The 15,596-nt window shown below is 41.4% G+C and overlaps 2 protein-coding genes across 3 annotated transcripts in view; both read right to left on the bottom strand.

Annotated features, from left to right (window-relative positions):
• HDAC8 (histone deacetylase 8) overlaps positions 1-7,113 on the bottom strand; it is a 385,856-nt gene extending 378,743 nt beyond the window's left edge. The window contains exons 1-4 of the mRNA XM_006082861.3: positions 6,661-7,113; positions 6,089-6,141; positions 2,820-2,950; positions 339-480 (exon numbers count right to left, since the gene is read on the bottom strand). Of these exons, the coding sequence (XP_006082923.1) occupies positions 339-480; positions 2,820-2,950; positions 6,089-6,141; positions 6,661-6,885 (551 nt within the window). The 5' untranslated portion in view covers positions 6,886-7,113. The remainder of the gene's footprint in view (positions 1-338; positions 481-2,819; positions 2,951-6,088; positions 6,142-6,660) is intronic.
• A 6,055-nt stretch (positions 7,114-13,168) lies between these two features.
• PHKA1 (phosphorylase kinase regulatory subunit alpha 1) overlaps positions 13,169-15,596 on the bottom strand; it is a 217,040-nt gene continuing 214,612 nt past the window's right edge. For both annotated transcript variants that reach the window (XM_006082857.3, XM_014465500.2), the window contains one exon: positions 13,169-15,483. In XM_006082857.3, the coding sequence (XP_006082919.1) occupies positions 15,310-15,483 (174 nt within the window). In that variant the 3' untranslated portion in view covers positions 13,169-15,309. The remainder of the gene's footprint in view (positions 15,484-15,596) is intronic.

Here is a 15,596-nt window from a genome sequence, read left to right as displayed (position 1 = left end):
CATATATATATATATATATATATATATATATATATATCACACACACACACATTAGAGGCCCGATGCACGAAATTTGTGCAAGAGTAGGCTTTCCTTCACCCGGCTACTGGCACTGGCTTCCCTCTGGCACCTGGGACCCGGGCTTCCCTCCAGCCACTGGCAGGCACCCGGGACCTGGGCTTCCTTGCAGCCCCAGCTTCGTCTGGTCTAATATATATATATATATATATATATATATATATATATATATGCATGCCAATACAATAAGCATATGAGCTTACATAACAGAGGAACTGACTCAAGGAAAGAGGCAGAAAGCAGAAAGGTCATTTTCTTACTTCTTTGCATGATGCCACCCTCCAGACCAGTTAATTGCTACTCTGCACATTCCATCAATCAGGCATTGGGCAGCTGTGATTGTAGCCCCTCCTACAGATGCTGCGTAGTCAAATATCCCTTCTGTAGCTGGACAGTCATAACCTTTGGGAAAACATCAAAAGAGCTTGTTAAAAGATGAATTGGAGAAAGAGGAGGTGTGATATTGTGATTTATAATAAGAAATATATTTGACCTTTGTCCCCATTTCTGGTACAGAGCTCCTAAAACTCTTGGAATTTCCCCAGTAATGAGAGCAATCCATAAAGGTGTCTGTGTTATGTTAATGAGGCAACCAGTAGACCACACCTAAGGATGAGTCTGGTTGCCAGTGGAGCCAACCATGTGATTAGAGGGTTGGAAGTTTCAGTCGCACTCCTTGACCTCTAGTGAGGGGAGAGGAGCTAGAGATTTAGTTCAATCACCAACTGATCAATGACTTAACCCAGGGGTCCTCAAACTACGGCCCTCAGGCCACATGTGGCCCGCCGAAAACATTTATCCGGCCTGCCAGGTGTTTTTGCTGCTGCTGCCTGTTGCTTAGCAGCCGACTCGTCCCGGGCCCGCAGTGGGCATGTGTTGAATGTGCGCCGCACTCTCCAACTCCCCTCCTTCTCTCTGTCTCTCGACTCCTCCTCTCAGTCTCGGTTGTGATCGGACGAGTCATGAGCTTGCCTGTGCAGAGCCTGCTGCTGCCTGAGGACCGAGGTAAGAACAAGTTAGGATTTATTTTTTTTTTGAAGTTAGGAGGTCTCTTTTTTTTTTTTTATTTTCCAGTTAGTAGGGCCTTTTTTTTTGAAGTTAGGAGAGCCTTTTTTTTTTTTGAAGTTTTGTTTTTTTACTTCAAAATAAGATATGTGCAGTGTGCATAGGAATTTGTTCATAGTTTTTTTTTTAAACCATAGTCCGGCTCTCCAACGGTCTGAGGGACAGTGAACTGGCCCCCTGTTTAAAAAGTTTGAGGACCCCTGACTTAACCAATCATACCTATGTAATAAAGTCTCCATAAAAACCCAATAGGAGAGGGTTCAGAAAGCTTCTGGGTTGATGAACATGTGGAGATTTGGGTAGGGTGGCACGCTTGAAGAGGGCATGGAAACTGCATCCTTCCCCCTATCCCTTGCATTAAGCATCTCTTCCATCTGGCTGCTCCTGAGTTATAGCCATTTACAGTTGACTCTTGAACAACAAAGGGGTTGAGGGGCCAACCATGCTGAATAATTGAAAATTCATGTAGTAACTTTTGATTTCCTAAAAACTTAACCAATAACATAAATAATCAATTAACACATATTTTGTATGCTATTTGTATGTATACTGTATTCTTACAATAAAGTAAGCTAGAGAAAAGGTTGTTAAGAAAATCATAAGGGAGAGAAAAAACATTTTATAGTATTTACTGAAAAACATCCACATATAAGTGGACCTGCACAGCTCAAACCTGCATTATTCAAGGGTCACCTGTATAATTAATAGGTAATCTAGAGAGTAAATGGATTACCTGAGTTCTGTGAGCCGCTCTACCAAGTTAATCAAACCTAAGGAGTGGGTCAGAAGTACAGGTAACAGCCTGGGCTTGTGATTGACATCTGAAATGAGCAGCAGTCTTGAGGGACTAAGCCCTTTACCTGTGGAATTTGATACCATCTCCAGGTATATAGTGTCAGAATTGAGTTGAATTGCAGGACACCCAGCTGATGTCATGAGCATTGCTTGGTGGTGTGGGGGTAAACCCCTCCCTCCACACATTGGAATTGGGTCCAGAACCCTCTTAGGAGGAACAGGTTGAAGTACGACAACAACATACCCTACCAAAAAGCTACTATGCTAAAATCAGCTCCAAACAAGAGAGAAACATCTCTAATATCAAGAAAAGAATTATTTAAAGTGTTGAGGTAGAAAGGCTAAACCTTCAAGATTAACTTGTCATGTCCCATAGATGGAGATACTGAAGTCTAATAGGAGATATGTCTTCTCTATGGTCACAAAGAACCAGACCTGGGACACAGGTCTCTTGCCCTGCCCTCAGTCCAGTTCTTCTACTAAACTATGTTGTTTCTCTAGATTATGCTATTGGCCGCTTCCAATTGTTTTAAATGCAGCTGTTTAATGAAAGATAAAGTAGAAAACTTAGCCACAACATAAATCTGTACTCAAGTTAAAAGATAAGGTAACAGGACAGTTAAATCAGCATATATACAGCCAGACCCAAGCAACTGGAAGATTTTTCTCCATCTGATTATCATTCAGTTCTGCTCAACTCAAATGGTTTGCTTGTTAAGTGAGATGTATGTGGCTAAACTGAGAGATTAAGTTGTGGTTAACACATTAGTCCTTAATTTAAAAAGTATTGAAGACCACCATGCAAGTTATAAAAGATTAAGTAGTACTGATACATAAATGGAGGTTGTATATCTCCCACCATTGCTTAGTAATAACATTACCTAGGCCATATTCTATGGAGTCTGGATGATCGTCATCTCCTTCTTGGCTGACCTTCTGGAGATGCTGCAGATAGGCATCGGTGTGGAAGGTGGCCATCTCCTCCATGGAGGCCACTTTGGGCTTAACTATTCTAATAATAACAGAGAACAAGGAGAGGTGAGTGAGTCAGATCCAGAGCATGCCAAAAGCTAGAAGCAGGAACTAGTGATATGAGCAGAAAATACAACTAGCTTCTTGTTCCAGTGGCTAAAGTAATAAACATGTTCTGTTCTTCCAATGCACTATATACCAGTAGTCTTTATTTCCTCACAACTATGTAATGGCTCCATTAATGGGGGTGAGAGGATAGATTTTCCCCTTGAGTGTATAGGTAGTAAAAGAAAGTATATTTAAGTTAAATAATCAGATATTGGACATTACTTTGAGAGTTATAAATTTCATGACAAAGCAGCAGGCTGAGATATTTTCATCTGAATCAGCTCCTAATTGGGCCATGTAATCCTTTCAGCTATATTTTTACTTTCATAGGCAGTTATATTGTTATGAATTTTGAATTTGGAGTCAGATAACTATATTCCTGTACTAACTGTACTTACCAGCTCTATAACCTCAGATAAGAATTCTTCTGTAGCTCAGTTTCCTCATCTGTAAAGTGGGGAGATCTTATGGAACTTATATGATAACATATATAAAATGCTTTGTGGATAATCATTGTTAATATTAAAGGATAAAAAAAGGCAACCCAAAACATAAAAGTTCCTGTGTTTGGTCCCTCAGACCTGCCTCTGAGGAGAAGGAGAGGAAGGGCAAACAGTTGGAGCTGGGCTTTACCCAGAAGCTCCCAACCAACTCCTCACAAGTGACAAACAGGAGTGACTGAGAGAATACAGATGCTAAGCTAATGACAGGACTTACCACCTCTAACTTCTAGCTGCCTATTTATTTCCTATTTCCTCTTCCTGATTCCACCACTGTCTCTACTGCCCAGGCCACTCAAAGGGTGGTCTGTGACTGACAGCAGCATCACCTGGGGGCTTGTTAGAAAGGCAGAATTTAGCCTAACCTCCAACCCACTGAGTCAGATTTGTATTTTAACAAGGTAATTCATATGCATATTTAAGTTGGAAAAGCAATAACCTAGGCTACAAGGAGGCAGTACTTTTTTTTTAATGTTTGTTGATTGGGAACAGGGCCACATGTAGGGAGCGGCTATAGGGTTAAGCCTCGGACTGACCTGTTGGCAAAGCCACAAACAAGTCCCAGCTTAGAGGGCACAGCCCTCTTAGCATAATTAGGCTTGACTTTATGACTCCCTAGATCAGTGGTTCTCAACCTTTGGCTGCACATTAGAATCACCTGGAATCTTTTTAAAATCCTGATTTCTGGGCTCATCCTCGGAAATTCTGTTTCTTTGTACTAGGAAGGCGGCCAACCCTTTACAAATAAAGGAATTTCGGAGAATGGGCCAAAAACCGGAATTTTAAAAGGTCCGGGGATTCTAATTTGCAGCCAGGGTTGAGAACCACTGCCCTGGATCTTATCTGGGAAGCTAATGGGCTGTAGGAGGTGCAGCAAGTGCTGCCAAAACAAGTGAAACTCACAAGAACACTGTAACTATAGTGACCACTACCTTGTTTACCTCCCGCTATAAAATAAAGGCTCAGCTTGCCCTCTGTGGCCTCAGCCAGGCAAAGGAGATCCACCCAGCTTATTCTCTTTGTCTGTCTTTTCTACATCCTTCGCTGCCCCCCCACCCCCACCCCTCAGGCTCACAGAACCCTTGGCTGTGCTGGCCCAGCACAGCCACAAGTTTCTTCTGAATTACTATGACTTTTCATGTTAGGGCAATCACCAAACAGGCCAGAAGAATCCTGAGGCTCCGCCTCAAAAAATTATATATAGCCAAGATTGGAGGATTTGATTCTTGCTCCTTCTTCAAGAAAACATGTCTACATCCTTGGAAGTGACAAATCTGCCCATTAAAATAAATTTTTTAGTTTCTTGGACCATGTTTCCCAGCCCTAATAGTTCTTCTAGTAACCTTCCTCTTACTTAATACTTACTGAAAGCCTCCCCATGTACCCAGCAAGGAAATGTGACAGTTTTACTTTGTTTTGATTTGTCTTACAGTCAGCTTTTGAAATGTTAAATGACTTTAATGGAAGGCATTCGTTTTTATGTTTATCAAATATATGGGTTGAGAAACATTCCCAAAGAAGGTGCTCAATAAATGATTTAGTTAATAAAAAGGATAAAATCTGAAAGCCTGTTACAGTACGTCTGGGAGAGAAATGAGGCATATCACACTAACAGGTGTAAACAGACATTTATTTGGCCAGAAAATGTCATAAATAATTCTACAAGTGTCCGGGTGTTACTTTTATTTACTCTTAAAATGACAGTGAGTTCACTTTAAAAAAAAAATGCACTTAGCTCTGTGCCTGGTCACAGGAATTTTCTTTGGTTTTGACTTGTCTCCAGGCTCACTCATTAAAGTTTGGTGGTGGTTATGGTGTGCCTAAAAGTCTTAAGTTGAACCTGCACCCTCAGATCTAGCTCAGGGGGAAAAACAAATCAGAACAACTCCTAGCTGAACACCTATTTTTTAGTGCCCAAATGTATTCACCTCAAAATTTCCACAAAGCACCTATCCCTATGAGACTTTCTTTTTATTTTTTATTGAATTTACTGGGGTGACATTGGTTAATAAAATTGTATAGGTTTTGCCCGGCTGGCGTGGCTCAGTGGTTGAGCGTGGAGCTATGAACCAGGAGGTCACGGTTCGATTCCCAGTCAGGGCACATGCCTGGATTGCAGGCTTGATCCCCAGTGTGGGGTGTGCAGGAGGCAGCCAATCAATGATTCTCTCTCATTGATATTTCTATCTCTCCGTCTTCCTTCCTCTCTAAAATCAATAAAAATAATAATAATAAAAGCTCTACTTCTTTCAGAGCAAACTTTAAAAAATTATATAGGTTTCAGGTATAAAATTCTACAACACATCATGTGTATATTATATTGTGTGTTCACCAGGATACTTTCCCTCTCAGCAGTCAAGTCCTATTTGAAATGGATCATAAGTGCTTCGTGCATTTTTTTCAAGTTTTCTTAATTCTTAAAGAGCTTTTACAGGCAAATTATATACCCTATGAATCACAAAAAACTTTAAAAGAAGCACCACTCTCTCCCTAATTAGTCCCACTGTGAAGCAGGATTTTAAGGCCAGGACCACCTGGGTTCAGGGCTTTGTTCATGAAAGATAACTTACCTCATTTGTTTATGCAGTGCATATGCTTCAATCAAAGAATGTACCATACTGGCCTAAAAACATCAGCAAAAAGAAAAAAGCAGAAAATAGTCCCTTAATGTTTAATTCCGAGAAATTGCGTGGACTTCATTATCCTGAACAAAGGAACGAACTTTTAGCCCCACTCTTTTCGTTTTACTTAACAGTTACAAAGCACTGCAGACAATATAGATACCAATCGCTAAGGAGAAAGCTACGGGGCCTGAGGGAGCTGATGGACCACTTTTGTCCTGCAGCTTCTCCACCACTTCAGGGACCCCTTGCAATAGAGACACCACCCATCAGTGCCAGACCCTCCTCCGGCCCTCCCGCCCCCATATGTGTCCATTGGGAGCCCGACTGATAAACACAGTACCCTCAGAAACTGTAAGGGAACACTTCCTCCATCGCCTCGTACAACTGCCCAAATTACTGCTGAAGATTTCCCCCAGCCCAGTATTTTCTTCGCTTCCTAATGCCTCCCGTCCACCCCTCCAACCCCAACCCCACCCCCACCGCAAAAGCCCACGGACTTTCATCCCAAGTTCTCTTACCCTTTTGGGGACTTTGGCCAGGGAGTCGCACATGCTGACATACTCGGGACTGTAGATGTAAACCGGGGGCAGGGAATGCCCACTGTCTGCAGGTTCCTCTGGCTCCTCCATCTTCCACTTCCAGCCGTTCCGGGGCCACCATCCGGATCCGGCTTTTCTCGGACTCAGCCCGGGCTCCAGTTCCTGCTCCTCTGATCGGCTGCAGCGGTGCTCCCTAGTCAACATTCCCTCCTATTCTCCAGATCGCCAGTCACTGTCCTCGCTCTCCATCCAATTGAAGGAATGCATGGGCCTTCCCAGGCCAGAACCTCTTCATTTAGTGACCACAGTTCAAAAAAGGTTGGCAGGTTGGCAGATATAAAAGCCCAGATAACTGTCAATTAGGATCGATGTTTTATGGTACATATAAGCACGGTCAAAACTAACCATCCTTGTTGCCCTACGGGGCCATTTGAGATGAGGTCAGACGAGCTTCAGAGCATGCTGGGAGATGTAGTTTAGAGGAATTTGAGGAGCGGAAGAACCGGGTTAATTATTAAAATAGCCGCGAATTTGAGTTTTAGCGCTAAAAAAAAAAAAAAAAAAGCCTCAACTCTTTATGAATTGTTTCAATCTGAAAACACACCCATATAATTAAAGGCAGACACAATGTGGCCACCAAGAGTACCGCCCAGCTACCAGAGTGACTTTTTTTTTTTTTGGTGGAGGACCAATTAATGCTACAAAGGGTTTGAAAAGTTTACACAATAACTTCTGTGCCTCTGTGCCTCATTGCTTTTCATCACCTATCCATGTTTTTAAGAGTTAACAATCTCATATGTATAGATAAAAGTGATCAATTTTTTAAAGAGTTAACACTCTCAAATTGACTCTGGCAAAGCTGATAGCACTTTCCCAAGAGGCTGGCTGGTACTCTGGAAATTGCTTGGTAGACTCCAAACAATGATGTCAAATTACTCCTTAAAAACTCATGTGCACTAAAGGTGTAAGCAGATACTTTCTGTAATGTTTGGAGATTGCTGATTTAACTCCCCTTGCTTTTGCAGCTGTTGAAAAGTTAGGGAAATTGTTTAGGTTTCATGTGAGGGTCCACATTAAATAATACTCTGAAGCAGTTTTAGAATTATTACCAGTATTTCCAAGTTCCTAGAGGACTCTATGCACTAATACAAGCTGATCAATGCTGAAGCCTGAACTGACTTACTAACACGCCTCAGACAACCCAATATCCATACCTTCTTCAAAAATCTACCTTGCTTTTTACTCTCTAAATATTTATTGAGCATTTCAATATGCACTTGTATATATTATCTCATTTCGTCCTTGCAACAGTTCTATGAAGGAGGTTGTAATGCGCCCTTTTACTTAGAAAAGCAGGAATTCAAAACCAGGTCTGCCTGACATTGAAGCCTTTACTGTATAAACTTGATTCCTCCAAGGATAACTGTGTTAAATCTAAATTTGTTCATTCGTCCATTTAGTATCCCCACAATACTTCGTATTCTGCAAATGTTTCTTTTTCCTGTGATGTGTTCTTTAACTAGAATGTAAGCCCTCCAGCTTCTTTTATACTTTCCCATAGCAACAAGTTCAAAGCTCTGCACAAATTCAGTCAAATATATTTGCAAAATTCAGTCAAATATATTATAAAGGTACTCTTAGCTGACATCAACTAAGTATGGTACAGCTAAGAATTCAATTTGATCTCTGTTCTTAGGGAATTTGCATGCTCATAGTGATGAGACAAATACACACAAAAAAACATATGCAACGCAGAGTCAGATAATGAATATAGGATGCTTAGATTACTTAATAAATAAGCATCAAGTATTTGATAACTGGTACTTAAATGGCAACTGGGATTCTTATTCAGTGTCATTAGAGGGGGTCTTAGCAGATAGACAGGATTTTACTTGAAGATGGGAACCAGGGGAGGGCATACAGACTAGCATCACCAACATAAGTGAAAATACAAAGGAGAATACTAGTGTATCTAGTGTAGTTTAGATGAAAGGGCTGGATAATGAAGGGTTTTGAATGCCAGGCTAAACAGACTTCTCATCCTGTGAAAAATGGGAAGATATTAAAACAGAAATCTTTTTTAAAAAAGATTTCTACAGCAGTAGTGTGCAGGAAAGATGAGCTATTGAAAGACAAGAGGCAGGGAGAGTGTCACAATGGTCCAGACAATAAGTAATGATGATTTAAACTAGGGTAGGGGCAATGGGAGCAGAGAGGGAGAAACAATACACAGGGTAGGTTCAATAGGTCCTCCTTACTACTTGGATATTGGTGAGAGAGAGATGGAAAAGAGTCAGTGAAAACTCTTAAATTTAAAGTCTTGGTGAAGAGTCTAGTAGTATCAATATAACGCAGAAGAGAACGAGGAGGAATAACTCATAGGGTAAAACAGAATGAACATGAGTTAGATTTTAAAAATGTTAAAAGTGTTGAATTTCATAAATCAACAAGTTAAGCAGGTGCTGAACCCATTTTTCCCTACATAAGAAAGAGATAGCTAAAGTCATGAGTGGTTGAGATTGTCAAGGGATCTATCTGAGAAGTTAAGAGAACTACACTGGAATGTCAGTTACATCTTACTTAACATTTTCAAACCAAATTCCTGATTTCCCCATCCAAGTCTTTCCCACCCCTTCCCCATCTTTCACAGCTCAGTAACAAGACCAACAGCTATCAAGTTGCCTAAGCCAGAAACCTGGGAGTTATTTGTATTCGCTCTTTCCTTCACTCTCAAATCTAATCCATCAGCAATTTACATTGGTTCCACCTCCAAGACATGTCTTAAATACTGTACATCCACTTCCCTCCATCCACACTGCTGCTACCTGAGCCCTGGAACTCTAATCTCTCACCTGGACCTTCAGCAATATCTGACTAGTTTCTATTCCACTCCTGCTGACTTTCAACTCATTCTTTTTAGCAGCCATCAGAGTGAGCTTAAAAAAAAAACCTCAATCAGATGTCACTTTTTAAAACCTGCCCCACACCATGGTGAGAAACTTTGAGCTAGGAAGATAATGTAATTTTTGAGAATGCCTGTTTGTGGGGGTTAGGAGGAGAAAAGATGCCAGAAAGGAGACAAAAAAGGAATAGTTGGGTGATAACTAGTATAGTACAGTTTCATATAAATCAAGGGGTGACAGGGTTATAAGGAAAAGGTAATAACAATGTCATGTATTGCAAAAGAGTCAAAGAATCCTTTTGTCATTGGGAGCTCACTGGTGCTCTATGGAAAAAAAAAGAGAGAGAGGTAGAGAGAAAGCCAGATTGCAGAGGGTTCAAGAGTGCGGTCAACATTGTCAAGTGTAGTTTCCTTTGAAGAAATTGTGAAAAAAAGTAGTATATCAGCCTGGGGGAATGTCAGAGCCCAGGAATGTTTTTTTTAGGACAAGGGAGAAACGCATCTGTTTATAGACAGAGGGGAACAAGCCCCTTGGGCTTTAAGAATTGACTGATGGGACTTCCAACTTCTAGGAATATATCATAAGAAATCAGAAACACTGATCAGAAACGATATATGCACCCCTCTATTCATAGCAGCACAATTTACAATAGCTAAGATTTGGAATCAGCCTACGTGCCCATCAGCAGATGAGTGGATTAAAAAACTGGTACATCTGCTCAATGGGTTACTACGCTACTGTAAAAAAGAAGGAACTCTTACCATTCGCAGCAGCATGGTTGGACCTGGAGAGCATTATGCTAAGCGAAATAAGCCAGTCAGAGAAAGATAATTATCACATGATCTCAATCATTTGTGGAATATAATGAACAACATTAAACTGATGAACAAAAATAGAGCCAGAGTCATAGAAGCATCGAACAGACTGTCCAACCTAAGAGGGAAGGCAGGGGAAGGGGAGGGAAGAGATCAACCAAAGGACTTGTATGCATGCATATGAGCATAACCAATGGGCACAGACTGTAGCGGGGTGAGCGTATGTACTGGGTGCTGGGAGTGGCTGGGGAGAGGTCAATGGAGGAAAAAGGAGATTTATGTAATACTTTAAACAATAAAGAATTGAAAGATGAGATCATGACAGGTGGGCGCTATAAGGAGGAAATGGGACTTGTCCTCGACCTTACTAGATAGGCAATGGAAGGGAGAGGGTAAGGTTGACCAACTGACACCCAAAAATCTAGTCTAATCAGATGACATGAAAAAAGATTGTTTTATGTGTTCTTTCAGACGTAGCAAACAAACAGGTAACTGAACACTTCAACGTGGGAACTTTGCTTTTAAACTGGAAACAGTATCCTCAATTGGCAAGAGGATTCAACTGTGGTGAAAGATAAACTGTTGCAGGAGGCTTTGTAATTGGCAGCGTATTCCTGCAGCAAATCTCACAGGGAGGCTGGAGCCTTGTTTATGACTAAGACAGAACACAAACCTTGCCATAAGTCCCTAACCTCAGTTTTCCACACGCTTAATAACCATACGGTCCTTAAGTTGGGAAGAAAACCTTTTCCAAAACAATGGATTTGCAGCCAGAGTACTTGAGTTCAGAAGTAGCTTGAATCGTGGCTCCAAAGTTTTCCTGTGTGTGGTGCCACTGAGCAAGTTCCTTGACTGACTTACCTTGGGCATTATTGCTAAAGGTAGTTTTTGAACTAGCAGGTCATGTTGGGCTGTGCCACTTTCGTTGATTTCTCCTGCCTTTACTTGCTGGCAGAAGCAGGAAAGCAAATATATTATAAAGGTACCTACTCCTTTGGCCATCTTCTTCTGTGCATTTCACAGTCTGCTTATTGATACGTCAACTGTACTTAACAGACTGGCCCTAGTTTTCACACCATTTTCTAATGTCTTTTCTTTGGGGAATGTCTCAACAAATCTGAACTCTAGAATCACACTGCTTGGGCTCAAATCCCAGCTCTACCACGTACTAGTTGTTTGATCTGGAACAATTTGCTTAAAAGCTAAGTGCCTCAGTCCTTGCCAAATGCCCATATAACAATGTTTGGCATTATGCCAAATATTCCTTAATTTTTGGAAAAGTCTCCCCCCATTGTTGTTCTCATCCCCATACCTTTACTGCATGAGTATTGCTAGTGGTTTGAGAATAGGTCCTTGGCTTTTAGGCTTACCCTTAAAAGAAATCAGACTTCTTCTTAAGTGGTCTGCTTAAGGTGACCATATCATCCAAACTGGGACACTTTTGAGAGTGACAGAGAGTGCTATTCATAATTATGCCAGGACAATAGGCATAGATGGGGACTGTTCTGGGCAAACCAAGACCTAAGGTTAACCAAGTTTACTAGAAAGTGAAGACTATATGTGGAAAACACTGTGTCTCCACTGCATTAGTAAAGATACTAGGTATTTGGCAAGTGCAAAAATGGATGGTAGAGGTTTTGTGAGCTGTGGCTAAGAACAACTTTTGCCCTGCCAGCTGCATAAAATTCCCCAAATGTAGTAAAACCTAACTAACCAGGATGGGACTATAGCAACTGTTCATCTTTACTGGGTGAACCCTCTTCTTTTACACAAAAAGCTAATGAGTAGTACAAACAAGAATCTGTTGAATATTTATAATACTTAAGAGAACAAATTGTCCTTAGTCCTTCCAGTAGCACAGAAGTACCATTTACACACAACTGTTAATGCTGAGTAAAAATCAGTCTTATTCATTCATTAGAACAGGTTTCCTAAAAACATCAATAAACCCAATTGAATTTAGTGAGCCTAGTTTGAGCGGGTGTGTATTTTAATTGTAAAACTGCATTTCTTTACATAAATTATCCTATATAATAAAAGGCTAATATGCAAATCAACCAAATGGTGGAACGACCAGTTGCTATGACGTGCACTGACCACCAGGGAGCAGACACTCAACGCAGGAGCTGCCCCCTGGTGGTCAGTGCGCTCTCACAGGGGGAGTGTCGCTCAGCCACAGCTGGTGAGTACAGCAGTGGTGGTGGGAGCCTCTCCTGCCTCCACGGCAGCGCTAAGGATGTCCCGTGGGAAAGTGGGCCTAAGTCATCAGTCAGACATCCCCCAAGGGCTCCCGGACTGCAAGAGGGCACAGGCTGGGCTGAGGGCCCCCCCCCCCAGTGTACAAATTTCATGCACCGGGCCTCTAGTATAACATAATATAATGTATAATGTGTGATTTATGTATTAATATTATTACACTTTGACCCAACTAATGAGCTTGGACTGTAGTGTGTAATTAGATTACATAAAATAGAGCCATGAAATAAACTCCAATCACAAAAACACATGTTAAGTTTTACACATGATTTAATTGGAAATTCTATTTTTATTCTATTTTAAAAACAGAAGTGCTTTAAAAATCCATCTTTTTTAGTATCACATGCTTAAAATGAGTAAAATACAAATCGAGTTTTCTAAAAAGTTGTTTTAAAAGCAAAACATAGTGAAAGGGCAGCATAGTGCTGGACAACTTAGTAACCCAGAGAAATGCAGCCATCGGTGTCAGTGCAGGCAAATTAGTGTGGGAGGGAGCGGTGGTTTTCACCTATGCCACTACAGATGCACTCTGGGTAGTTGGGGCATACTTGCAGCTAGTGAAAAGACAAAGTTTCAGAACAGGTTGTAAATTATCTTTGTACATGATCCAGAAAATCATGTAAGCAGAAAGCTACTTACTGTGTGTTTCCATTTGCTCTAAGAGAGGTACTGAGAAGCCTGGCCATCCTCTCTTTGTTTGTTTTCTATCACCCTACTCTGCTCACTTATTCATGTGTACTTATAAGATTGTCACTGGTTCTGTAAAAATTATTTAGAGAGTCCCCCTTCTCCATCTCCATTCTTGGAGAAAAAAAACGGAAAAACCAGAGGGAATGAGGGGATTGAAGTAGGAAATTCTCTGAGAGCAAGCAGAGAAATTAGGAGCGCCTTTATACATAAATCAGAGGAAAGTGCTATAGACTAAATGTGTCCCTCCCAAATTCAGAGGTTGAAACTTTCACCCCCAGTGTCATGGTAGTTGGAGGTAGGGACTTTTTTCAGAGCTAATAAGGATTAGATGAAGCCATGAGCATAGAGTCTCCAGGACAGGATTAATACCCTTTATAAGAGAGGAAGAGACCTGAGCTCTGTCTCTGCACCATGTGAAGACACCACAAGAAGACAGCCATCTGCAAACCAGGAAGCAGGCCCTCATCAAACACTGAATCTGCTGGGACCTTGATCTTGGATCTCTCAGCCTTCAGAATGATGGGAAATAAATGTCTGTTGTTTAAGCCATCTAGTCTGTAGTTTTTGTTATAGCAGTCTGAACCAAGAGTTAGGAAAGACATTCTTCAAACAAGGCTGCCTAAGCATGGGACTGGAGAAGAGGACTTAACTTTTCTTCCACTATCCTTTCTATGTCAGCCTGAGGCCACAGTCATTGCCCCCACCAGAAGCAACACTCATATTTACATACTTGCTTAGTCTATCAAATATAGCTACAGATATACAACCACATAAAAGTACTTATATTCAGAAAATTTCCCACGTATGCTTAGACACACACAAATGCAGTTGTGTGCAAGAAATGGATATATGCCCACAGATAGCAAGCTATACACCAACACTAGAATCAGGAAGTGAAGATGTAAGTGAAAGAGTTTAAGAATAAATGGGAGGGCCTGGAATTGGGGATGGGGTGGATGCTGTAGAAAGTAAGTAGGTGAGTGTGACAGAGACCAGGTGAAAACAAGAAAAGAGTGCTCAGGAAAGCATCCAGAGACTGGACTGCTGATTCCTGGTTGCCAAAGAGGCTTCAATTACTCTCTGTGTTGTGTGCCAGCCCACTCTTCAGAGGCCAGGAGTAGGTGCACAAGGCTCTCTTCAGGGCACGGAGCCACCTCTGATTCTCTCTTTGTTTCCTAGACATAATATACCACCTAGGCATCTTTTCTTCTGCCCCCTATCCTCTCTGGAATTGGGCTCCTGGCTTCATTTCTCTGGGTTATTCTGAATTTTCTACTACAAATACATATCTGAGTCCCAGCAATCTTCACAAAAGTGGCTTCAAGTGTTAATGCACAAATCCTGAACTTTATATACTAGACTTTCAGTTTTTGACATTTCACCAAAGGGAGACTAGAAATCATGTGTGCGGATACAGAAAAGGCAAAAGCAGAAACAATAATTCTACACAGGAAGGAGCATATCACTCAGTGTGAGGCAACATGAGAGTAAAGAAGGAAACTATAATCTGCTACCCTCTTTTTCCAAGAAAAGGCACTTAGAACAAATATTTGCAATTCATAGCAGCATAAAATGCAACAATTTAGGCTTTACTCACTTGAAATAATGTCTCAAAGTACCCACCACTCATTCACACAAGGAAACCACACATAGGAAAACCAAACTTGAAGAATACGTTATTAATACCTGCTCCCTAAACAGCAGTTAGAATACTAAGTGTGTAACAGGTCTAGAGAATAAAAACACATGCATACTTTTGTGACCCATGAAAGAATTAAGGCCCACAATGAAGAGCCTGGGTGAGCAAGGGTTCACTTCTTCTAAAGCAATTAGTTTGTCAGAAAAGTTCACTCTTCTTGTGGCAGAGTGGGAGTGATCAGGCCATCACAGTTCAGTTCCATGCACAATCAGCGGAGGCAGGAACCAGCTGGCAAAAGGCTCCTAGTAGCCAGGGCCCAAAGGCCTCATTGCATGGCACATATGCTGTGGGGCAGGAACTCCTGCACGTAGGTGGCGGCTGCCTTGGAGAGGTAGGTCATGGTGCCAAACCTGCCACTGGGTGCACTGTCGTACAGAAGAGTACAGATGCCAGATGCAGGATCCTTTGCCAACATGATATCATCTGCGCCGAGGGTTTTCTGTTTGGTTTTTAAAGGTGGGAGAACACAGGGGAAAGGAAAAATTACTAATCCTACTAATTAAAGTCTGATTAGGGTAACTCAGAGCCTCCTCCCCATCACCAACTAGTTGG

This window comes from Myotis lucifugus, unplaced genomic scaffold (genome assembly GCF_000147115.1).
Source record: "Myotis lucifugus unplaced genomic scaffold, Myoluc2.0 scaffold_4, whole genome shotgun sequence".
Classification (NCBI taxonomy): Eukaryota; Metazoa; Chordata; class Mammalia; order Chiroptera; family Vespertilionidae; genus Myotis; species Myotis lucifugus.
The sequence above is the reverse complement of the archived record's forward strand: the minus strand, read 5'-3'. Positions and strand labels throughout refer to the sequence as shown.